The sequence below is a fragment of the Callithrix jacchus genome, chromosome 17, assembly GCF_049354715.1.
Source record: "Callithrix jacchus isolate 240 chromosome 17, calJac240_pri, whole genome shotgun sequence".
Lineage (NCBI taxonomy): Eukaryota > Metazoa > Chordata > Mammalia > Primates > Cebidae > Callithrix > Callithrix jacchus.
In genome coordinates, this window is record NC_133518.1 from 40564584 (window position 1) to 40591177 (window position 26594).

General features: G+C 35.9%; 1 protein-coding gene across 1 annotated transcript in view; it reads right to left on the reverse strand.

The window, feature by feature from the left end:
* Positions 1-20473: 20473 nt before the first annotated feature.
* The window catches only part of DIPK2A (divergent protein kinase domain 2A), a 28865-nt gene continuing 22744 nt past the window's right edge, over positions 20474-26594 (reverse strand). Inside the window, exon 3 of the mRNA XM_002759519.5 lies at positions 20474-23347. Within this exon, the coding sequence (XP_002759565.1) occupies positions 23016-23347 (332 nt within the window). The 3' untranslated portion in view covers positions 20474-23015. The remainder of the gene's footprint in view (positions 23348-26594) is intronic.

Consider the following 26594-nt stretch of genomic DNA (forward strand, 5'->3'; position numbering starts at 1 on the left):
ATATATTCTAGAATAAGCAGTTCTTACTTGCATGACTTAATTTTCCCCAGAATAGGGTATAAGTGATGAATTCATTAGCACAGGGAAAAGGAGCTACCGTGAAAGCCGCAAGTTCTTAAAGTTAAGCTCATTTATTTAGTCTAAGATTGCTAAAACTTGATATTTAGAGAGCGGTGCTTTCTGGCTCTGTAAAAACAAGCTTATTCTTAGAGCAAAACAAAGAAAGGGCCATTCCAGGAAAAAAAAAAAAAAGATTTTCAGGGTAGGTAGACTGATGTATTTCTTCTTTGTTTGTTTTCTTTTAAAACACAGTTTCACCTAGGCTAGAGTGTAGTGGCATGATCTTGGCTCACTACAACCTCTGCCTCCCGGGTTCAAGTGATTCTCCTGTCTCAACTTCCCAAGTAGCTGGGACTACAGGTTGCAATGCATTTCTAATGCAGTGTTACCAGAACATACCATTTGCATGGAAGTTCTAGTAAAAACGTTAATGCTCACAACTAACCAGCTTCTCTGCCTTCTTCCAAACTCCACTCTGACTTTTCTTCTTGAAGAAACACCTCCTGTTTAAATGAAGATTCATTTCTATCTTTTTATAAAGTTAATTCCTCAGAAAGACAGCCCAAAATGAAGAGAAAAGAAATAAAACTGAATATTTATATTACCTTGTTTGACTTTCATGACGTCAGACATGTTGATAAATTTTATGAGAAAGAAATTATGTCCTGACATCAAAACTCAGGCTTAACGGCAGATATACTGCCTGTTCATAGAATCTAATTCAAATCCTTCAAATATAGAGAGATGATTTAAATTTTTCCTTCATTAACCACCACAACCAGTAATGACAAAAAATCCTTATTAGAAACCCAGTATTATAGCTGTAGCCACGTCTTCCTTAAGCAATAGTCCCATTTGTCTTCCCTTGAATCTGGGAGGCAGTCAATAGATTTGAAACAATAATCTATCAGAGATAGCTGAGCCCTTCTTCATGGAGCATAGATGTGCCCAAAGGCCCTCTATACTCTGAGCACATAATCCCCTGTTCTAAATTGAGATTTGATCACAAACTGACTGTCTGATTTCCCAACCTCACTGAAACACAGATGTAATAATCAAGTATTTTTAGGCCCCAGAAACATGGTAGGGGAGATTCTGCCTATGACAGGACTAGAAAACTTTTCACTCAGTTCCAGAACATTAAGGCACCAGGCAATCTCCTAAGTCCTGGAATTACTGATATTAGGTTCAATTCTACAATAGCAATCTGTGCTCCTAGTCATCCACTGAACAGATATTTATTGTGTTGCTGAAATGTGCTAGACATTGTGCTAGCTATTAGACTCAAAAAAGAACAAGTTGGAAAAGACCTCTGACATCATGAAAGGCAGAGGAAAGTGAGAACAAATTATAAACAAACAAACAAGATAATTTCAGAAAAATAAGTGCTTGTAAAGGAGACAAAATGGAGTCATTATGAAACAGCTTTTTAAAAATTTATATATATATTTTATTGCATTTTAGGTTTTGGGGTACATGTGAAGAACATGCAGGATCGTTGCATAGGTACTTTAAATGTGGTGTGGGGGTTGCTTTAATTAGGATGGTCACAAAAGTCCTCTCTTAGTATCTGACATTTGAGCTGACATTGAATAGAAGCCATATAAGGAGCCCAGATAAGAATCTTCTCCCAATTAAAAGAGAAGGAAGGTCAAAGTAAGGTCCTGTATTCCCCTAGCCAAGCCTCCAATTCCTTCCTAGAGCCTCTGGCCTCCTAGACATCAGATTTCATGGACACTGACTTTCTGACCTACTGTATTGAGTAAAAGCCCTAAGGTTACTTATTAGAAGAGGTCCCCACACCAGGCCCTACCTTCTGCTAGTAACCAACACTCTATGAACTGCATTAGCTTTATCCTACAAGTCTATGTAGAAATTGTCTTTGGGTGTCTTCCCAGCCAGCAGCTAGCTCTGTGTTAAAAGTACACTTGCAAGAAGCTGAAACAAGAAATGGAGAGAAAGAAACTGATACTTTCCGACTCCTGGCTTCACTTCTTTCCTGAAGCCTGGTCATCTTTCTATTGTTGGAATATGAGACACTAATAATACTTACATTACAAACATAATCTAGTTTGAGTTACTCTTTGTTACTTTCAAAGTATATGACCCATAATGCACCTCAATTTTTTTCCTCTATCATGGATTTCTATTCAATGCCAGTTCTGAAGTATGCACCCAGTAGTTTAATATAATGAGTGACCACACTTGGGCGGCTTTCCTATGTAGTTTCTTTCTGATGGTGAAGAAGTTTCACTATACAGCCTGTCATTTCTTAATGCTGGTGGCTTATACTGTTTTCCAAATATGATATTGGGAGCATCTGACCTTCAAATTGTCCAAGTGCTATACAATATCTTTCATCTAATGATTTTGCCTGTTGATAACAATGTGTCCATTCTCCTGGTTTTGTAATGTTTACATATTTTTCTTGATGTTCACTTTGATATTAGAGTCTGGTTGCTTTATTTCCTCTATAAGTATTTTAATGAACTTTCTTATATTTGACAATATTATTGCAAGTCTCAAATGAAGAATTCTATTGCAGAACAATGCTTATGCTCTATTATTTGATCAATAATATGTGAAAGAAATGTCACATTTTCCTTCCCACTTGTTAACTTAGTTCAGTGTGTTTAGTGGATTTTGTAGAATCTATCAATTATAATCCCGTGTACAAATGAATACACAATAAAAGCAAAACCAGAAATAGAGACTAAAAACTTTCAGGAAAAGAGACATTGGAAAACTACTTAAAAAAATAAGTTAGAATCTGTTCCTAGTGAGAAAAACGTGATCTGAGAAAACAAATTCTGTTTTAATAGTAGCCATCATCATTTCTATGTATATAGAAAAATTTCAATAGAATAAAAAATTGTTGGGAAACAAAAATTGTTGGAAAGATTGAGACTTTGTCTCTTCCTTAGCTGAACAAATGATCCTTTGTTACTCTTTTTAAGGTAATTCTACTAATCCATCTACATTTGATTTAATTATGCCAAACAGATATTTTTGATTAAATGATAACAACCATGTTTAGGCAATTGTTGTCTAATGGAAACCCTAATTTGAAATACAGACAGTCCCTGGCTTGCAAAGGCTCAACATTATGATTTTTCCACCTTCCCATGGTGCAAAAGTGACATGCATTCAGTAGAAACCATACTCATACAACCATTCTGTTTTTCACTTTTATTACACTATTCAATGAATTACATGAGATATTCAGTACTTTATTATAAAACAGGCTTTGCGATAGATGATTGTGTTCAAATGTAGGTTAATGTAAGTGTTCTGAGCACATTTATAGTAAGCTCAACTGATCTATAATGTTCAATAGGCCAAGTGTATTAAATGCATTTTTGACTTACAATATTTTCAGCTTGCAATCACTTTATTGGAACATGACACCATCATAAGTAGAAGAGCATCTGTATATTTTTTAAAATACTAGAGGAGTGCAGTGTTCATATTTTGGTGTTCACAATCTACAATGGGCATGTAATGGGATAATTTGGCCTAGCACAATCACTCCATATATCGAAATGGCGTTATTATTCTCAAAGCATTAGACCAGCCCATTTCATTTTCTGTGTAACATAATCACTTCATATAACTATATGAGATTGTTTATTTTCAAAGTATTAGACCACCCCACTAGCCATTTACCCCATTCTCTTTGAAATGTTCTGGAAATGCTGGGCTGAGATCCCAGCCATATTCGTATTATATAAATATATCTACTTGAACTTTGTTGACTGGAGCAGGAGAAGAAATGTTAGAAAAAATTAGAATAAAATATAATTTACATCAAAGCTATTCTGTGAACCTTTTTTACCGTAAAGCCCATTTCAAGATCTTAAAATATCTCCAGAACAGCATTTCAGAACGATAAAGTTTTTCAAGTAAGGGTTCGCATATCCCAAATTATTTTTTTAAATTCCTTACAGAGAATACTGGAGTACTTCATTCAAACAATACTTTTTTTGACTGGACTTAAACGCAACTTTATATTATATAATAATGATCAGTTTGTCTTGTCCCTCAAATTGTAAATGCGTTTGATTTTCTATCATAAGAGTAAAATGCAATTAAATATACATTTATTGGTTTGCACCTTGTGGTTATTTGCTTGCTATATAATGAAAGTTATCATATGTTTGAGGCTTGCTTTTAAATACAAAACAGTAAATCATAGTCTTTTAAAGTTCTGAAATGCCCTCTCATTTATTCATTCAACAGATATTGCTTGAGTGTCTTTCTGGGCAATATTCCAGCCATTGGGATTAAAACAGTGATAAAAATAAATGAAACTCCCACCCTCATGGAGGTTACACACCAAAAAAAGGAGGGGAAAAGTGACAATAAGCAAATAAATAACTAAAATATATAATACATCAGGTGATAAAAAGTGTTATGGAGAAAAATAAATCTAAAAAGAGGTATAGTTATATTTAATGCACCTTTTTCACAGGGGAACATTTATGTTCTATTTCAAATGTGAATAAAACTGTGTTTTACAAATATTTTTTAAATGACAGGATCAGTAATGAGTTCATGATCTAATTGAATACATAGCTATTTAGAGACTTGAAGAATATGGAAAGAAAATACAATTTTATAAAGCTTTATAAACAGCTCCTATAAACAAAATAAAGCCTTACTACATTCTAGTGATAGCACTTATGTAGCAACAAGATTATCCTTTACGCTAATCTCCATCAATGCCACACTCCACTCCAACAAACCGAATACATACACACAGACACGCACACACACACACACACACACACACACACACAATCTATGGAAGCAAATATATTTCATTTAGGTATTAAAAACTCTCATAAAAGTATGAGAAAACAGATCTAAGAAGAACTTTATCCATCAGTCTTACTTTTTGTACAACATATTTCTCACAAAATCTGCTATGACCTATTACAGTTTACAAAACACATGTAATCCTCATGCAAATGTTTAATATAAGTCATCTTGTATCACACTATAGTTATGAATGTTCAGTTCCCATCATCTGATAGGCTGAAAGTTTCTTAAGGAAATAGATATTTATTGAAAGAATATTTTAAAATATTTAACAATTTTAATGACTTGTTCACTATGACTGATCCCATGATGTAATAATTACTATTTTAGAAGAGATTTTTGAAAATTAATACAATTCTTAAAATATGATATTTAAGTATATTTTAGAGACCACACTAAACATATGAACTTGAAATTATAAAAAACTGCAAATTGTCCTTAATAATAATTTAATCCTACTTAACCCTACTTCCTTTTAAAAGCAGAAAATTTAAAACTCAAGAAATGGAGTGATTTTACCAAGATTATTCAGCTCATTATTGGTAAGGAGATAGCTCAAATATAAATATCTTGGCATCCAACTCACATCTCTTTTCTCTAAGACTTCATAAATGCCCTAAATCTTAAAACTCAATAATCTGAATTATGATCCAGCAGACAAACTGAATCTTTAAAGATTTGGGTTAAAGAAAAAATCCTTAAAATGCTTAAATATAAAATATGTCCTGTCAATGTATATCCTTACATTTACTGCATAGGCACCATCATTTTATCACAGACAAGCAACAGCATTTAAATCTTCTCTGTAAAATCATATTTAACAGAAATAAACACAGCCTTGGCTTGCTGTTGCAGCCATTGTGACCTTGGTACACCCATTGTCAAAGATAAAGACATTTAGGTAGACACTGCAGTAGCTCTCAGCAAAGAATACCTGATGCTGAAATCTAACAAGCTAATTCAGCCTTAAAGATGGGACGTTTTCTTGTTCCGTCCTCTAGCATTGACCCAGCCTCAAAGATGATGAGATTATTCATGGTGACTCAGATTTGGAGTGGCAGCAAAAAAGCTGAAAGGTGGGTACAGATGGTACTTAAATGTGGAACATTACTATATAAAACAAAAGATTTAAAAGGAGTACTTTTAAGGCCACAGAGTCCATGTGGACATTACAGTGGAGATTTTTGTCAAAGATTTGACAAAATCTTTGCATTTTGCAGAGAAAAGCACACAATTTTTTTTCTCTATAGAAATCATAGAAATGTCCTAAACATTCTCTTTCATTCAACCAACCTCATTACTGACCACAGATGCACAATTATCTATAAAGTAGCTGCTCAGAGGAGAAAGGGGGAAATCCAAGCATTTTTTTCAAACTTTTAATAATGTGATTAAAATGCATTCTAGATGCAAAAATATTTTCAATAGCAAAACAAAGAAAATAAAGGCAAAGTTTATGAAAGATTAGCTGACTTAGAGTTACATTTTATTTAAAAATACCCATATCTGTCAGGCCAATATTTTAATACAAAATATTTGTATTAAATATTTTTCAAATTACAGAGGGAAATAGAGTGCCCAAGCTGAGATCTAAATGTGTTATGGTTAAAAGTACAAAATTGCTTTCATCTAAAATATGTTTTACTTAATTACTCAACCATGTCAGGAAAATAACACGGGCATATGTTCTACATCTGCATTATTCAACACAGTAGCCACAAGCCACTGTGACTACTGAGCATTTAAAATGCGGCTAGAGCACTGAATTTTTAATTTTATTTAATTTTAAGTAATTTTAATTAGCCTCATGTGGCTAATGGTTTTCATATTGGACAATGCAATCTATATAAACATAATCACTTGATACTAATGACAATGCAAGGGTACAAGTAGATGAGGCATTTGAACTGTTATGAAACATAACCCTACACTCTTCAGAAAACAGCTCAACAATGAAGAAATTCCACCTAACATGTGTCGTTCACTAAGGGACTAATGGTTAGCTATGATAAAACGGCCCAAATCACTTTACAGTGGTAAAAGTGAACTTGCTTTCCTGAGGACTTGAAATGTAAACAGACAAAAACAATTAATGACTGTTCCTCGCATTTTCAGATTAGGCTTTTTCCTCTTTTGAGAATGATTTTTTAACAGTCTCTTGTTTGGTCACAGGCTGAACATTTCTTCTTGGTCTAGTTGAAGACAGGTGGCAAGCAGATGAAGGATGAGTTCCTGTGGCCACAACTCGTTTTTTTCTTTGTATCTCAAGTATGTAACTCTAGGTAACATTCATCCACAAATAGAAATGCCTTACAAAGTGAGAGCAACCTCTCAAAATATGGCAACAAATATGAGAATACATTTTGTTTAGCTCAAGGCCTGATACAAGTTAACTTTTTAGTGTCAAAAAAATAAAATGGTGAAGGCAAGTATTGAGGATCACATCACAGACATATATTTTTTAAAACATCAAGTTGTCAGAAACTTGTCAAGAGAAAACAAAAATCACCCACACAGAAAAAAAATCATGCCAGAAATTTGAACAAAGTTAAAAAATCTGCAGACATAAAATTTTTTGCAAGTAGCACTGAATATAATGAGGGGACATGTAAACTCAAAAGGTAATCTCATCGAGATAAGTTATTTCCTAATATTTGACTTAGAGTATTTTAAAAGGAAACATCAAACAGATATGAACATTGCTTTTAGCTGTTGTCAAACTTCAGATTTAGAATTTTTATTAAAATCATAAATGAAGAATAAATAACAAAGAGCTTGAGTTCAGAATTTTTATAAAGACACTTTTTTATTCCCATAAAACACACCAAAAAAGGCAGTAAGTAGATGCTTTTTAAACAAAACAGTATTAGTTCAGTAAAAATACTTTGAAAAAGTAATTTCTAGGAATTTTAAGTGGGATCAAACAACTAAACTATTTACTTAATAGCAAAAAAGAGTTACTTCTTCCAAAGACATTATATAAATTACTTTTTCTTCAGGGACTAAATTACCTAAATATGCTTTTGACAGCCTGGATAGCTTTTTGGAACTAAAGCATTGCTAAAGATCTACAGAGCTTAACAATTTTCTCCATGATTGCCAAGATTCATTTAAATATTCAAAATGTAACAGCATACTTATAGTTCAAAGCTTAGCTTTATGAATCCAGTAAAGAATGGACAAATCATTTCTCACTAAAATATCTGTACTTGAGAAAAGTATGCATCCTAAGACTGAGAATCAAGTGAAAAAATTAAAGATGTTTCTGTACCTTCCAACTTAGATTTTTTATTGTGGCTACCATTAAAAAATCAAATAAATCCAGCTGGGTGTGGTGGCTCACACCTGTAATCCCAGCACTTTGAGAGGCTGAGCGGGTGGATCACTTGAGGCCAGGGGTCTGAAGCCAGCCTGGACAACATGGCAAAACCCCATTTGTACTAAGAATACAAAAATCAGCTGGGAGTAGTGGTGGGCACCTGCAGTCCCAGGTACTTAAGAGGCTGGGGCAGGAAAATCGCTTGAACCTGAGAGGCAGAAGTTTCAGTGAGCTGAGATCGTGCCACTGCACTCCAGCCTGGGCAACAGAATGAGAGTCTATCTAAAAAAAAAACAAGAGAGAGAGAGAAATTCAATATTTGCAGTTTTAAGTATTTCTTCACCCACTTCTTTTATTAGCTATCCTTTTTAATATCCATCATCCACTATGATAGATATAAAAAGCATATCCATTTTAAATAAATCTTAAAATGAGTAAAATAAAAAAGAGATCCTCAAATATTGATAAGACTGGAATTATGAAATACTATTTAGTAAGAGGAGATTGAATAAGAAACAGGATGTACATGAAAGAAGCCCTGAACTGAAGCAGGATACCAAGGTTCAAGGCCAGGTACTACCATCAGCTGCCCCAATTGCCTGAGCAGACTGACCTTCACCATTCCTGATCTGCTTTCTTAGGTACCAAATGAAGAACCAGATTCACTGAATATTTTTAATGCTGTTTTTCAGAGTAATAGAATTCTGAGAAAGTGCCTATGTGGGGGCCCGCCCTAGAGGTGCACAAAGTGATGGCTACCACATCAGTCAGCGTAGGTTTGTATTAATCTGGCATATCTATCAGGAATTCATCGGAGTTCTGTTTGCATACAAATTTTCCTCTGCCCATAAAAATTTCAAAAACTATTGGACTAAACTTCCCACATCCTTTTTCAGTCCTAACTTTGAAAAGAGCAGAATTAGTTACGTAGTTTTAAAATTTCTGCTATAACCCCTCAATGTGATTGAATTGTCTCCACTAAACAGTGTCCTATGGCTGCCTTGCCATGGGTTTAAAACTGTTCTTAATCCAGGTGTTGCCTGGATTTTGGTGGTTCTTCACAGAGATGGACAGTCTATGTGTCAGAGAATGTAATTTTAGTACCAAAAGATAATCCCCAAGACTGGAGAGAAGGGGATGCCTTTCTTATAAGTTCTGTGTCAGCACTGACATAGCAGGTCCCAGCTGACCAGGCTCACACCTGTGATCCCAGCACTTTGGGAGGCTGAGACAGGTGGATGACTCGAGGCCAGGAGTTTGAGGCCAGCCTGGGCAACATAACAAAACCCATCTCTACTAAAAATACAGAAATTAGCTGGGCATGATGGTGGGCACTGGAGAAAAAGAGCAAAAGCATCAAGTGAAAAGGTGCAGAAAAAAATACACAATAATCCGGATACAAATTGAGACAAGAAAAAAAAAGATGACAGTAATCAAAAAGTATTGAAAATATCCAGGTTTTTAAATTAATTAATTAATTAATTAATTAGAGACCGTGTCATGCTCTGTCACCCAGGCTGGAGTGCAGTTGAACCATCAGGGCTCACTGCAGCCTGGCTCTCCTGGGCTCAGGTGGTCCTCCCACCTCCGACTCCGGAGGAAGTGCTGGGACTAGAGGTGTTGCCACCAGGCCCAGCTAACTTCTGTATTTCCTGTAGAGATGGGTTTTCACCATGTTGCCCAGGCTGGTCTTGAACTTTGGGCGCAAGTGGTATGTTCACTTCAGCCTCCCAAAGTGCTGCAATCACAGCGCTTTAGGGGGAGCCATCACACACAGCCAAAAACTTTCCAATTTTAAAGCTGAATCCAAAAATTAAAATTAAATTTACGAAGAAGCCAATAGGGGTCATGATGGTTGAGGAAATGCGATGAGGTGGAAGTTCTATCTAGTCACTTATTTACAAATGGAACCTCTGGCTATCTTCTGATATTCTAAAGATCCAGCATCCGGAATCTTTACGAAAACCACATAAGATTTAAATGTCTTAACACAATAAAATGGGTAAAATTAAACAATATACCCATATAACAAACCTCCACATTTACTCTCAAATCTAAAACAATAAAAAATAAAGAATATCACTCCAAGATATTTTCAAATATAAATCTCTTGAAATTCATATTTGAAATACATTCAACATGAAATTTTCAAAATTGCTTGACTTCATATTTGTATCAAGAAATAGTAGCACTGTTTATCATGTGACCTGCAACAGTTTTAAGTTGGCTGATCTATAGCCTTATATGAAATATTCTAAAAAATTGTTTGGGGCAAGTTATAAGAACCTCTTTGAATGTAAAAAAACGCCTAGGCTGGGTCAGTGCCAAGATCATTTATATACTGCTACACCAAACCTTAAAGAAATAGATAGAAGCATAAATCAACCACTATTTTATATGCTCACAGTTCAGTGGGTTAGCAGTTTAGGCTGCCTCAGCTGCACAGTTCTGTGGGTTTTGCCTGGGGTCAGTCATGTGGCTGCAGGTATTAGGTGGTTCAGCTAACACAGGTTGGTCTACGATGGCCTCATGGACAAATCTGGCAATAGATAGATGCTCCCTGTTGGCTGAGCCACATGTCTCCAGGTAGTGTGTTCAAGCTCCTTCTCAGGAGCAGCAGTGTGCCAAGCAGGCAAGAGCAAAAACTGCCAGGCTTTTGGAAGCTTAGGTCGACAAGTCGCAGCATTCTGGCACATTCCATCTGCCCAAGCAAGCAACAAATTCAGTTTTAGATTCAAGGGGTGGGAAAACTCAATCTACATCTTTATGCAAGGAGAACAGTCACATTGCAAAGGAACCTGTGTATACATAAGATGGGCCGTCTATCTTTACAATCAACTATTAAGTCTTTAGTGTATATTTCCCCAGTTATATCTGGAGTGCCAGCTCCCAATAATACCAATTGGCATTTAAAGAAAAAGTGCTGATGTAAGTCACCTTGGAAAGTACTATTTTGACTGGAAACCCTAAGACTGAAGACTAATTGTACATAAACACTGTAGTTAGGTTGGTAAGCACATTCAAAATGCATACAGAGGTATTTTGTGTATATACATAATACACATGTATAATCACTACACTGCAGAGAGACAAAATGAAAATAAATACAGCAAAAGTAAACATACAACAGATAACCTCAGTTAATAGTCCTCTATATCTCCAATCAGGCTCTTCCAATATAAACATATACATATATTTTATTGTATGTAGGCATATAAAACTAAGAACAGGGGCTGGGTGCGGTGGCTTATGCCTATAATCCTAGCACTTTGGGAGGCCGAGGCGAGTGGATCATCTGAGGTCAGGAGTTCGAGACCAGCCTGGGCAACATGATGAAACTCCATCTCTACTAAAAGTACACATATTTGCCGGGCGTGGTGGCACGTGCCTGTAATCCCAGCTAGTTGGGAGGCTGAGGTGGGAGAACGTTGAACCGAGGGGCCAGAGGCTGCAGTGAGCTGAGATTGTGCCATTGCACTCCAACCTGGGCGAAAGAGCAAGACTCCATCTTAGAAAAACAAAACAAAACAAAAAACTATGAACAAAATTTTACATGCTGTTCAGAAACCTACTTTCTTCATGAAGCATGTTTATCAAGTTTAATCTTCAAAGCCCCAAGTATCTGAACGTATTTTTTTTCTTAGAGATAGTTTCTAAATTATGTAAACTTCAGGTCCTACAAAACCTGCATACACTCCTGTTTCTAAATAAATAAATATGTATCTGCATTAGCATTTTAAGTGGCAGACAGCAAAGTACCATTTTACTGCATAAAGTGACCATCTTTTTTTTTAAATCAATCCCTTAGACAGATGTTTAAGTTTTCTAATTCTGTGGACTATTACCCAGCACTTCAGCCTGGCTCTTGAGTTAGCATCCTCTGAGACGCTTTCTCCGTGTCCTGAAGCCCTACACTCAGTCCAGGCTCCTTGCTACTGCTCCTCACCCTGGTGCTCCTGACCTGTAACAGTCCTGAGGGGAGAACAGAGTAAATTTGGGACAGTAGAAAATAAATACAGGTTCTTGCGGAGAAATCAGTGTGAGGGAGCAGTGTAATGCAGAACGTTATGACAATCAATTTATCAATACATAAGTAATAGGGTGTTTGTACTGTGCAAATGTAACTCTCAGAGTAGCAGGAAAAAGAGAAACAGTAATAAATCTGCAGACCCCTGCAGTGACAGTTGCAACCCAGAGGCAAAAGGCCCCTTGATATGGTTACCAGGAGATCAAAATTTCTTTAAAATGAAAAATAAAGTAAAAAGAGAAATGGGGAATCTGTTGAGAGAATAGAGGTGGTGTACGTTGGCACTTTAGGAAGGCAGCCTGCATGCCACCATACTTTTTCTTCCCATGAAAACACAGGGCCTCCTTATGAAGCAAAGAGTCACAGCTTTTTTGACGAGGGAGAACTTCCAAGCTCAGCACACATACCTCACAAAAGTAGACAGAGAAGGTTAGAAGAAAGCAAAAAATCAGCAGCACAAGGGCCCAGTTTGAACTTGGGAATGAAGCTTTGTACCTCACTAATCAGACACTGGACACACTAAAGGAGTAGCACACTCTGGGTAGTCTCACCACAGAAGAATGGCCAGTCACAATGGAAACCTGAAAGGGAAGAGAGGGGACTCACTCTTCCCGAAACAACTGCACACAGGAGAGTGGTGGTCAAAAACCAACTGCATTACTGGAGCTCGCAGGGTTTGTGTGGCACTGTAAAAAGGGCTTGGGGGCACGAAGAACCACAGAACCCTAAATTCTAATACCATCTTTGCAGCTTACTGGCTCTGTAGCCTTGGACAAGTCCCTTAACTTCTATAAATATAGTTTCTTTATATGTAAAGTGAAAATAGCATACCTATCCTGCTTTAAAGATCAAAGTATGTAGCACAATGTCTGTTACTTAGAGTATGCTTATAAGGAGTGGTATTCTTTATTTTTTATTGTTTTAGATTTGAGAGTAAATGTGGAGGTTTGCTATATGGGTATACTGATGCTAATACATCTAAAGTTATTGTTCCTTCTCTCTCCATCTCCTCATACCAGCCTCTTCTCTTTACAAGGCCCTAATGATGCCTATGGTTTCTAGTCTCTCTCCTCTTCTCAACCAGTCATTTAACACTTACCTACTTACCATTTCAAACCTTTAAAAAATGAATTGTTCAGTATCTCTGGACCTAGGCCTACTCCTTAGATTTACTTACAACAGTATCTTTGTTTCTAAAGGTGTAAATGAAGAACCTCTGGCAGCTCTTGCAACTGTTAAGACATAAACCTGCATGTATACTGTTGACAGATGGGTCACTCCCAATTCGCTCAGGCAGTACTGCTTCCTAGCTAGCACTGTAACAAGGTTGGACAACTTTCTACTAATCCCAGCGGTGTCAATCATATGTTAAAGATAAAAGATATGTGACAGGTTAGCAGTTCCTCAAAAAGTTAAATGTACAATTATCATACAACCTAGCAATTCCACTCCTAGGGAATTGAAAACAGGGACTCAAACAGATAACTATACACCAGGATTCATTGTGGCATTGTTCACAATAGCTTAAAGGTAGAAACAAACCAAGTATCTATTAACAGATAAGTCAGCAAACAAAATATGGTACATTATGCTAAGCGAGAGAAGCCAGGTAGAAAAGAAAAAATGCTGTATGAGTTCACTCATATGAAATATCTAGATAGGCAAATTCAAAGAGACAGAAAGTAGATTAGAAATTACCAGGGGCGCTATAGAAAAAGGAAAAATGGGGAATTATTGCTTACTGGGCACAGTGTTTCTGATTGGAATGATAAAATATATTGGAAATAGACAGTGGTAATGGCTACACAACATTGTGAATGTAATTAGCTCCCCTTCATGGTATTAGGTTGGTGCAAAAGTAATTGCTGATTTTGCCATAATGGCATAAATTACATGCATGATGTTGTACTTTTAACGGCAAAACCACAATTACTTTAGCACCGACCTAATACATTAAAATTGCTAATATGGCAAATTTTGTTTTATGTATTTTACCACAAAATAAGGAAAAAAGACATACTGGGAAAAAAAGCACTGTAATTCATCAATTATAATTTTTTTTCAAATTTTAACATATACGAAACCATTTGTTTTACAATAAGTAGTGTCTGTTTGTTGTTAGCCAGACAGTAGTTGTGGAGAGGCACCAACGCCTGCACATGTTCAAATCTGGTTGTCATTCCAGTTGTTACTGGAAAAGCGCAACCCCTAACGTTTCAGTCAACAAACTACTCAAAAACCATTTAAGAAGGAAAATGTGGAACCTAGTTCTTTTTTTTTTTTTTTTGGTCTGAAACATCCTTACATCTACTGGGGAGGTCAAAAATGTACCAACATCAGAGCTTACATATAGTTGGTGGCTATGGCGTGAAGAAAAGATTTGAGAGTACAGGAGCACTCGTCTGAAAAACGTGGTTTCACTGGTGTTCTTGATAGCATAGGGATGATACATAGTGTGGAAAAACATGTACATGAGGGCTCTGGACAGAAAAGTGTGTCAAGAGCATAGGTGAATTCAACATAGAATGTTTTGCAAATACCTTAGTCATTTTGCTTTTGCTTTTATTATCCCTTTTCAATAAACACAAAGCAGCTTAAATGAGCTTTTTAAATAAGTATCAAATAAAAATTCCAAGTGATAAGAACTTACCATATCTGCTTTTAGGATGGGCAAACGACAAACCAAGCAGTTAACAAAAAAATTAAATGGCCATCAAACTCATGGGAGACATGGTGAGCCTCATGAAGGTTGGTGCTAATATTAGGGGAAGATACTGACTTTCTACTTCTCAAGTTTTAGTGGAAGGACTTCCTATGAGTAGGACTCCCAGTCTGTATCTTCCCCTTCACCAGTGACTCATCTAAAGGGTGAATTTGAGACAAGGAACTGGGCATGTGCAGTCAGTCACTCTCTCTTTCTCTTCCCTTTTAGTATGACTGTCTCATGAATCACAAATTCTCTGCTTCTTCATGTATGTTTCTCAAGAAGAGATTGCCAATGGCAGAAGGTCTCTGGTTTTCCCACTCTGTGACAAAAGCGGAGGATTATTTCTGGGACACAGCATTAGGAAAACTACTGTTACCTTGGACACAAACTACACTGTCTAACAGTTTTTTTTTTTTTTTTTTTTTTTTGAGACAGAGTCTCCCTGTGTCGCCAGGCGCCAGGCTGGAGTGCAGTGGCGCGATCTCAGCTCACTGCAACCTCCTCCTCCTAGGTTCAAGTGATTCTCCTGCCTCAGCCTCCCGAGTAGCTGGGACTACAGGTGCACGCCACTATGCCCAGCTAATTTTTGTATTTTTTAGTAGAGACAGGATTTCAACATGGTCTCGATCTCCTGACCTCGTGATAAACTCTCCTCGGCCTCCCAAAGTGCTGGGATTATAGGCATGGGCCACCGCGCCCAGCCTACACTGTCTAACAGTTTTAACACGGCATAGATGATATTCCCTAGCTTCTTTATTCCTACATCAGTTTCTTATTCTAAATCAAGGAGGAAAGTAAGGGGATGTTATTAGATTTTTCAAGCCTCATGAACAAATAAAGCAGTTTCAAACTAAGCAGTTGCAAACAGTTGGCTGTTTTACAGGTAATATTGATAATATTTACAAAAATTAATAAACAAATAATAGCCAGTGCTGGCTTGGCCTAGAAGAGGCCCATTCTTATACACTATTTTGGGAGTCTAAGTTGGCAAAGATCTTTGGGAGAGAATTTGGAAGTCATTTACATGATTAAATATGCACACCTAATTGCAACTAAAGCAAAAATTGACAAATGGGATCTAATTAAACTAAATGGCTTCTGCGCAGCAAAAGAGACTATCAACAGAGTAAAAAGACAACCTACAGAATGGGAGAACACTTTTGCAAACTACGTGTCTGAAGGAGTCTAATATCCAGCACGTATAAGGAACTTAAACAAATTTACAAGGAAAAAAACATTAAAAAGTGGGCATGAACACACACTTTTCAAAAGAAGAAATACACGCAACCAACAAGCATATTAAAAAAGCTCAATATCACTGATTATTAGAGAAATACAAATCAAAACCACAAGGAGATACCATTTCACACCAGTCAGAATACCTATTACTAAAAAGTCAAAAAATAACAGATGCTGGAGAGGTTGTGAAGCAAAGGGAATGCTTATACACTGTTGGTGAGAGTATAAACTGGTTCAACCATTCTGAAAAGCAGTGTAGCAATTCCTCAAGGAGCTGAAAATACAACTACGACTGTTCAACTCAGCAATCCCATATACACCTGCAGGAATATAAACCATTTTATCACAAAGACACATGCATTTGTATATTCACTGCAGCACTATTCAAAATAGGCAAGATATGAAATCAACCTAAATGTCCATCGATGGTAGAGTGGATAAAGAAAATGTGCTACACATCATGCAATACTATGCAGCCATAAAAAATAATGAAATCATGTCCTCTTCAGGAATATGGATGGAGCCGGAGGCCATTATCCTTAGCAAACTAATGAAGGGACAGAAAATCAAATACTGCATGTTCTCATTTATAAGCAGGAGCTAAATTATGAGAACACATGGACACAAAGTGGGAAACAACAGACACTGGGGCCTACCTGAGGGAGGAGAGTGAAAGAGGAGCAGAAAAAATAACTATTGGGTACTATGCTTAGTATCTGGGTCACAAAATAATCTGTGCAACAAACTCCCATAACGCAAGTTTACCTATATAACAAACCTTCACATGTACTCCTGAATCTTAAATAAAAAATTGAAAAAAATATGCACATTTTAAGCTGTAAATTTTCTTGCAGAAGTACTCATACATGTGCAGGGTTATTTGCATGATGATATTCTTAACAGCATGTTTAATAGTGAAAAGTTGGACATTAACCAGAGAAATGATTAAATGAAGTATGGCATATTTTTATGCACAAATACTAGGCAATAATTTAGAATGCAGGTTGGCAAACTGTGACCCACAGGCAAACTCCAGCCCATTTTTCTTTTGGAGTTTTAGCATAGGCATCCAAAAGAGCAAAAAAGTATCTGGATTCACCCAAGGATTTCTCTCTTTGCCTTATAGCACACCTGATCCCTCCACCACCTCCTTGCCTAAGACACATGTTCTGCCAAGCCAAGGAGAAAAACTCAACCGGATTCTCTGCCATTTTTACTGCTACTGTTTCCTTCCAATGATGAGGGTAGAGACGGAGTGACCCATTATTTGATTTTTAATGAGCTTGCACAATTTACCATGTTAGCTTCTATTGTGTTTTCTCCTTGGAGAACGTTAAGATTTAAGTTAGACTTACTAGTTTCGTATACTATAATGTATTTAATGTAACATATATACAGTTTAGTATAATTTAATAGAAATTTATATATACCTAATTAAAATGTATAAATTAATTTACAACATATTGTTACGTATAGTAAAATGTTGCCTTTTGATATTTCAACTAAAGACAGAAAAGTTAGCTTCAAGAATAATTTGACAATAGTCATAGTCCTGAACAGTCCTCCTCCCCTCCAAATTTACTATTTTCCCCCAGCTGATTATAAATGCTTATCCTATGAAATGCTAGGAAACAGAAACTTAAAATCTTCATGCCAAATCCTATCTTTGGCAAATTCACCTAAACCACAGAAAGTTTTCTGAAAGTATCTGCTGAATGCCTCTCTCCTGCTAAAACCAGTTTACGGTCTTGAGTTATAAAGAGGTAAACGTCATTGGTGGCTGTGTCCTGCCAACTAGCAAGAAACCAATTATTTATTCCTTGAATGAAGTCCCTTCTTTCTGAGTAAACCATCAATGTTTATTATTAAAATATTCTTGTATAGCACTTCACAGCTTACAAAGTGCTTTCCTATATGTTAACCCATCTGTCCAGTGACCCTGTAGGAGAGTCAAAGAGGAAATTCTATGTGTGGACAACTGTCTCACAGATGTTAAATGATTTGTCTAGAGCCACAAGTGGCAAGTGGCAAAGAAGAGATTCACTCTCTCTCTCAGAAACATCTAAGTATTCATTTTAAGTAGTTCAAAGATGTCTGTTTCCTCTTTTTAACTGCCTTTTATTAAATGGCATCAGAGAAATATTCTCTCTCCCTTGAAAAAAAATGAGTACCAACTGTTTGAGATTTCTATTTATGGTTTTAATGACAGCAATGACTTTAATAAGGAAGATACAGAAATATCCTCAAAACTGCATTATATCTCACAAAGAGTACACCAATCTATTTAGGTTTGCATGACAAAAACCTGCCTGTAATCTTATTCTTCTTCCCCAAATATTTGAAACTAATTTGTCTGAAAGTCATATTAAAGGACCACAGAATATAGTGTCCTAATGAAACAAACAAACAAAAAAGTCAAATAAACTCTGCCCATGGTATTACCATAAGTATATAAGAAATGTTTTATAAAGCAACTCTAAAAAAATTGACTTTCAGAATTGCTGATACTATTGAAAACACACCTTTTAAGGTAAGTTTCAGAAAATATATGAGTGGGTGTGTTTTCCTTATCACTCCTCCCCACCCAAAAATATTACTAAGTGATTCTTCAAAAAAAGGAAAGAAATTTACATGGAGTCTTAGGAGTGGTTTTTTACAGGTCAAGATGCAAAATTAAAACAGATGTGCTTACCCAAGACATTCACCTTGTTGTTCAGTTGTTCAAATTTCAACTTTTTCAAAAAGTTGATTTATTCAAATCAGGATACAAAGGTAACGCTTGCATTTTTGTGTTTCTTAAATATTTTAATATAATGGTCCCTCCTCCTTTTCCCTACAACTTGCTGAAGAAAACCAAGTCATTCATCCTATAGAATCACCTGTTCAGAATTTTGTTGACTGCACCCCCATGGTGGCCTTTAACATGTTCCTTTGTGCTGTTCACTCGCCATTTACCGACAGGCGTAGGGGCTTGATTTGATTCAGGGTTTTTGTATTTTGGCCAGACACTTCATAGGCGATGCTGAGTACCTGTTGAGTTTTACACATTACTGTAAGATTGACCAGTGGGTTCCGGTGTTGCCATTCTCATCTATCCTTACAAGCTTTCTCATCAGCTTTTCAGCTAATAGTCTCTGAAGCCATTGATGATCGTTGCTTAAATTTGTCAATTTAACAGGAATTGAAGAACAGCGATATTCTAACACTCCTGCATTTGTTAATTGAAATAATTCTAAGTATTCTACCAATGTTTCCCCTCATAATGTGGTGATTCTGAAGTAAGGTAGGATAAATGTTTTTCTCCAATGTAGCAGTTTTCAGAATCCTTTTAAAGGTGACTGTGGTAGTTTGTTACTTTTGGTGGCTGGTTTTAGTAGCAGTTTGAAAGCATAGATTTACATATTTATAATAACATGTTGCAATAATTGCAGTTATGTCTTACTGATCATGAAATTGCTCCATCTGTACAGTCAGTGGTACGGAATCCCTGCAGTTGGATCGAGAGTTTTCGAGAAAAACAATGGTGTTTGAGAGTTTTCCTGCTTTGGTGATACTGAGTTTTTATTTTTAATTTTTTAGATGTAAAATAGTATTGTGAAGCCGGGCATGGTGGCTCACATCTGTAATCCCAGCACTTTAGAGGGCAGAAGAAGGCAGATCACTTGAGGTGAACAGTTCAAGACTAGCCTTGCCAACGTGGCTCGAAACCCCGTCTCTACAAAAAATATAAAAATTAGCCGGGTGTGGTGGTGGGCACCTATAATTCCAGCTACTTGGGAGGTCTGAGACACAAGAATCACTTGAACCCAGGAGGCAAATGTTGCAGTGAGCCAAGATCATGCCATTGTAGGCCAGCCTGGGCGACGGAGTGAGACTCAGTCTCAAAAAAAAAAAAAAATAGTATTGTGTTTTGCTAGGAGAAAATGCCTAATAATAAATCCAATGATACATCTCAGATTTGCTTCAAAATAAGCTGGAGGCAAGTTTGGCCACATGTTAACTTTTGAAGTTAGTATAATGATAGTTATACTATTTTTCATTATGTTATTCTCCTTCATACATTTGAAAATTTCCATAATGAAGTTTTTGTAAATTCCATTTTAGTGGTAAAAGTTTTTTAAAATTCAGTACTATAGAAAAAGAAAACACATATAACCTTAAGCCGTACACATCCAATCAGATAGTTCCCTCAAAATTCTAATAAAGTGCATGTAAGAGAAAAAAAGTAACTTATCTACACAAACTCACTTTCCACTCAAGAAAAATGTGGATATCTAAGGTTAAGAAATAGTCTGAAAAGTGTGATTCTTAAAGTATTCTTTATTAAGATCATTAAAAGTTGTAGAAACAACTTTATATTATAAAGGCACAGGGAGACAGTTTGATAAAATATTCAAATTAACAGTAACTTACAGTACAAAAGACAATTTTAATGCACATACAAACCCCAAATGTCTGATTCAAAAATATTTTACTGTGTCTATTAATGGGCAATGATTAAAAATATAAATTGCTGCCATATAATAAATATCTGATAGTGAACATCTTGATAGCAAAGTGAACAAAATACTTATTGCTTTTTCACTTTAATATTTTTCCCTGTAATTTAAAATTCCTAATTCTTTTACTATCTTCTCAACTTTTCCCAAAGATAAAATAAATTTCACATAATTTCATGGAGGGGAATGGTAGTTATAAAAAACTACCTCAAGTAGCTATCACTGCTGGCAGTGTTTCCTCACTTGCTGTTCTGCAATCGCAATCACACTTCCAAAAAGAAAAGCAAATGTTCACTGAACTGTAGACAGACGACCTCTTTGTGACTGGTATTGTAAGGTTTATAATGAAAACTCATCAATATAAAAGGTGCTCCCTTTTGAAAAAGTGTACTTTATTTGAAGTTATGAGTAAGAGGTGAGTGTTTGACAATTTTAACTACTCCCCTCAAAAATTTCCCAAAGTTGCAAAAAGGGTCAGTTTAGTAAATTTCCCAGCACTTATATGCTTCATTGAGGGCCAGTTGATATATGCAATGCACTAATGTGTAAAAATTAACATAATGCAACTGTTTTATGATGGAAAGTTCTTACCTGTTCCTTTCAGTTTTTAAATTAGGATTAACTTCATTGACTTCATCCCATCCTATTTTTATAGCAACTTAGTTTTAGATGGTACAAGTTGAATTTCCATCACAAGACAAAATAACATGAAAGCATTATCCTTGTCAATGCTATTTCAACTTAAGAAATATCTACACTGAAGTATTTGCTAATAATTGTAAAGTTACTTAACCGTATGTCATGTTCAGACAGTATGTAGCAGCTAGTAACGTGCCTGGCACAGAGTTGATGCTTAATAAATAGTTACAGAATAAACGAAAAAAAAAAAAACCTGGCTTTGGTTGTGCATACTTTAATCACTTTCTGATTTAGAATAAGATCAGTCTAGAACTCACTACCATACACTACATCAAAACTTTGCTGTAAACAAAAGTAACAACTTCAAACAGAAAAATATTACCTGTTAGTGATAGTCAACTTATATACTATAACATTTTTTAAAGAGCCCACACATTTCCATCCACATACTTGAAATTGATGTTTGGATGTTTAACCATTAGATAAAGAAGACCAAAGTGGGCTGACTGGCTAACTTGTCTGCTTTACAGTAATAATGATTAGTTCATCAATAAATAAAAGGTTATGATGCCTGATTAAATTCAAACAATGGCTACCATGTAAATTTTGCAAAACTACCCATGAATAAAAGGTAGGATAACTTTAAATTACTTGAAAGCGGTAGTTTAACTTTCAACAGAAAGAATAACCAGGAAGATCTGAATTTAATAATGACAGAGCTAAAATACTGGAAGTAGGGTGGTAAGAATAAGTATGTGATCAACTCTATTTTAAATTCTAAACATGAGACTAGGTGTAATATTTCTTTGGCATATGCATTACTATCTTGGACTAGTAAGCACTTTTTAGATACTGGATTGTATTTTTTTCTGAATCAAAATGAACATCAAGGTATAGATTGCTAGTATATTCTTCTTAAAGTCTTTAGTAAAGGATAAAATGACATTTTGCAACATATGCCAAACTTCATGTTTAGTATACACTTGTAATTGCTGACATTGAGGGATATAACTTTTAAATAACCTGAAATGATATCATGCAATGGTGAAACTACAGAAGGTGGTGAAAAGAAGTATTTACATAATATTTAGGTTTCTTTAAAAAAAAAAACACAAAGTAAACCTGGGAATCCTGCCCTAACTGTAAGTAACGTACCAAATAGCACTGAATGAGAACTAGCCAAAATTTAAATGAACACCTACAGTAACCTGAATGTTCAAAATTTAACTTAAAAAAATAACAAAAATGGGGAAAAAAACCCTACACATCAGAAGGAAAAAGTGGCCTATAAAACGGGCCAATCTAACTTGACATTCAAAGTAAATGCAAGAGATTCACAAAATCATGATAGTAAATGCAAACTAAGTACCAAGTATCCTTTGATACACAAGCCAATGAACTATCAGACTCATTTCCAATAGCTTAACAATATTCATTAATCCACTCAAGCATTCCGGGGTAGGGGCGAGCAGCTGCTGACAGCTCAAGCCTCCAAAGTATAAGAACACACTTTTTTGCAGAAGCATCATGTGATTTTTGAAGTAATGTCATATTTTGATGGATGTTAACATTAATATCTATCAGTGCAAGTTTATCATTCTCTGAATGTAATACTTCCAAATTTCATTTTTTCAGATAGTTTTTGGTGGTTTAGTTTTAGCCAGTGCTGTTTAAATGGAGAAAAAAAGAAATGTTCACCATAAACTACCTCACATTGTTACTTAATTGTGCCAGATATTCACGCAGTTCTTTTGCAGCCTGGAATCTGCCATAGCGCTTCTTTGGGTTGGCACACTCATCCAGCAAGGCCTCGAGGCGGCCATCTTTGGCAATTTCACTTGGTGGATCATGAAGGAGTCCTCCAGAAGTGCCACGCCAGGTGGCATGTCTGGATAAGAGGTTCTGACAAACAGCATAGTAATTGTGGTCCACAGTGGCACGAGCACAAAGAATTTCTTTTGAAAATGATAAGCAAGCCTCCTTATCACAGTCATCAAATTTGCTTTCATACCACACATCCCAATTTTCAGGTTTATCTGTGAAAGGAGGAAAAGCAGAGGTAGAAAAAAAAATTAAAATAGTTTTCATTGCTTGCAAAAATGGAATATTTTACTAATTAATAGTATTTGTTCTATACTTTAAGGTAAAAGTATATTATAACTTTAAACATTTAAATATATAAATTCATATAAACATTGACTGGGAACTCATCAATGCCAGTCAGAAGGATTCAAAAAGGTCCCTACTACCACTTACAGGTTTAGCCTAGTGACTTTCCATCATACACAGAAAGTGCCATAAAGAAATAGGACACGTTACAGGAATAGTGGGGAATTAGCACTTTTCCCTGAGGCTGTAGAAAGCTGCAAAAAGGAGAACATCTTATTTAGATCCTAAAAGATAACAAATCTGAAAAGAAACTAGGAAAAACAGCATTTTAGGTTCAGACCCCAGTGTTATACAAAGGCATGGACTTGAGAGATCAGTCCAGTTGGTTCACAAAGCAGTAAGTTCACTGTGAGGAGTGTGAGAAAGGTACTTGGCAAGGAGATACAGAAAATAAGTTGTAACTGTGTAATCATAACCATAATTTATTTTATAGAAAGATAACTCTGGGTTGAAGATTAGAAGGATTAAGATGGACAGTAAGTATAGAAAGCCCAGAATGAAAAGCTAGATTGGAGAAACATTTCAGGCAAAAATTAATAAGTATATGACATATGGTATATGACATAAGTGTATGATATTAATAAGTATTTGACATCATAGTTTCAATATTTTATATATAAGCAAAATAAATATAAAGGAGCTATAAAGTGTCAGATGGGCATGTCATATGTGCAACTAGAACTAGACTTGAAACTTGTGACTTTGAGGTAAGAGGGATAACAGGATTATAGAGAACACATAAGCACACATGTACTTGAAGGAGCCAAGGCTTGAAAAACAAATAACTAGCTGTATACAGAAGAGGGAAGAGGCATTTTTGGAAGAGAAAACTGCATTTGGGAATGCCCAGAAGTAGGCTGATTCATTTAGGAAAACAAAAGGCCATTGTAGCAGAAGCAGCAAGGGCAATAGACAGAGTGGTATTAAAAATGAAGCACTCGAAAAAAAGATTATATACACACACACATGGCTGGGCAGGGTGGTTCACATCTGTAATCCTAGCACTTTGAGAGGCCAAGGTGAGAGGACTGCTTGAGCACAGGAGTTTGAGACCAGTCTGGGTAACACAGTAAGACCCCACCATTACAAAAAATTAAAAAATTAGCCAGGCATGGTGGTAATGTGCCTGTAGCCCCAGCTACTTGCGAGGCTGAGGCAGGAGGATCATTTGACCCAGGGAGGTCGAGGCTGCAGTGAGCTGTGATTCCACCACTGCACTACAGCCTGGGTGACAGAGACCCTGTCTCAAAAAAAAAAAAAAAAAAAGGAAAGAAAGAAAGAGAGGAGAGAGAGAGAGAGAGAGAGAAAGAAAGAGAGAAAGAATGAGAAGAGGGCCAAGTCACACAGATTATGTCCTGGTTAAGGAGTTTGGATTTTACTTGAAGAACAATGGGAAGTCATTAAAGCTATTTAAGCAAAGGAGTAGTAAGATCAGATTTATGTTTTCTGAAGGTTATTATTTCAATAGAAGGAAGGTTACTATTCCAAAGGAGGAAAGAACTTCAAAAAGTTGATAATAATCACAATCACTTCACAAGTTTGCCAGTTAGGTGGTTGCTAATGGCAAGGCAGATGTCTGAGTCGGGTTTTAATGGACTAAGGAATGAACAGAGGCCAAGGAAGCAGAGAGGCAATAAATACTTTTAAAAACAGTGGACAAACAAGGAGAAGCAGAAGAGTCTTATATATTCTTTTTATAGGGAGGCAAGAGAAGTTGGATAGTAAAGGAAGGAGTTGGGGCTTTGAAGAAGATAACTGATGCAACAAGTTCTGAAGAATCTATCTGAAAAAGAAATATAAATGTGTTGTTTTAATGAGGTTTAGACAATAAAGAAAGATACCAAGGGAGTTGCCACAGCAAAACCTCAATTTCCCTGTGAGGAAATAAAATAAAGGTCATTTACTAGAAAGTGGAACGAAAAGAGAGTGAATGAATAGACAGAGGTTTTTGCAAAGTGGCTATTTAGAGGACCCATGAGACATTTGAAAAGAACTGACCAGAGTTAAAGTAGCACTAGAGCAATGCTCACTGTATGAAATGCAAGAATACAGAACCTATATGGTTGGGTTCATCTAAGGTCAGGAATTAATAACAATTATTCCAGGAATGTCTGCATAAAATAAATTATAAAATTATTTTACAAACACTGGAATAATTTTAAGTTTAGGACAATTGCACAACTTTACGAATATACTAAAAACCACCTGCTTGTGTATGCTTTAAAAAAGAAACCACAGTATATGCTGCGACAACATTCACAGATGTAGGCAGAGGTAAATAGGGAGTAGAACACTCCAGCAAGGTATTCACTTCCTGTAGGAGGATCTATATGACAAGTCAAGAAATAATCAAAAAGTAGTCTGTTAAGTATAAAATCTGAACAAAGGAGTGGGAAATATCAAGTATTTAACAGGGTCATGCTAAGATCATGCAAAAAGCAAATGCTAACCTAATATATGGCTCGCACATAAACTTTTCCCCAGGTGCCACAGATTCTCAGCCTTTGTTTGACAAAAGATACTCATATCACTTTTATCAGAAGCAAAAGAGGTTGATTAAAAAATTTTAAGACCCTCACCATGAAGCAACAACCCTTTGATTTCTTTTTCTAACTGAAGTGGTTATAGACCTACAGGTTTTGTCCTTGATGCTTTAAAATTCTATGGCATTTAATTTTCAAACCACTTCAGACACTACCCATCTACAGAACTCAAAAATAAATGGAAAAGCAAAGTTTTCGGCGAGATGTAATAATCGGAATGTCAAACCAAACTCACAACTGCAGTGCCAGGAAAATGATTAAAAATAAAACAAAACCATTTTTGTAGGGACCCCCAGAGAACAACAGGACATCCCTGTAAGTGGTCCCATAGAAAAACGAGGCCTCCATGAGAGCAATATAGTTACTCTGGTAGCCTGTAACAATATTTTAAATTTATTTCTGCATTAGATTCTTAAACCACAGAATATAGCACACAGTATGCAAAAGACATATACATACACATAGAATATATTTGTGTCCAACTGAATACAAAGAATATTTTGCTAAACATGGAGAAACTGTGACTAAAAGTATAGAAATACAATGATTTAGTATAATTGGTTCCCAACAG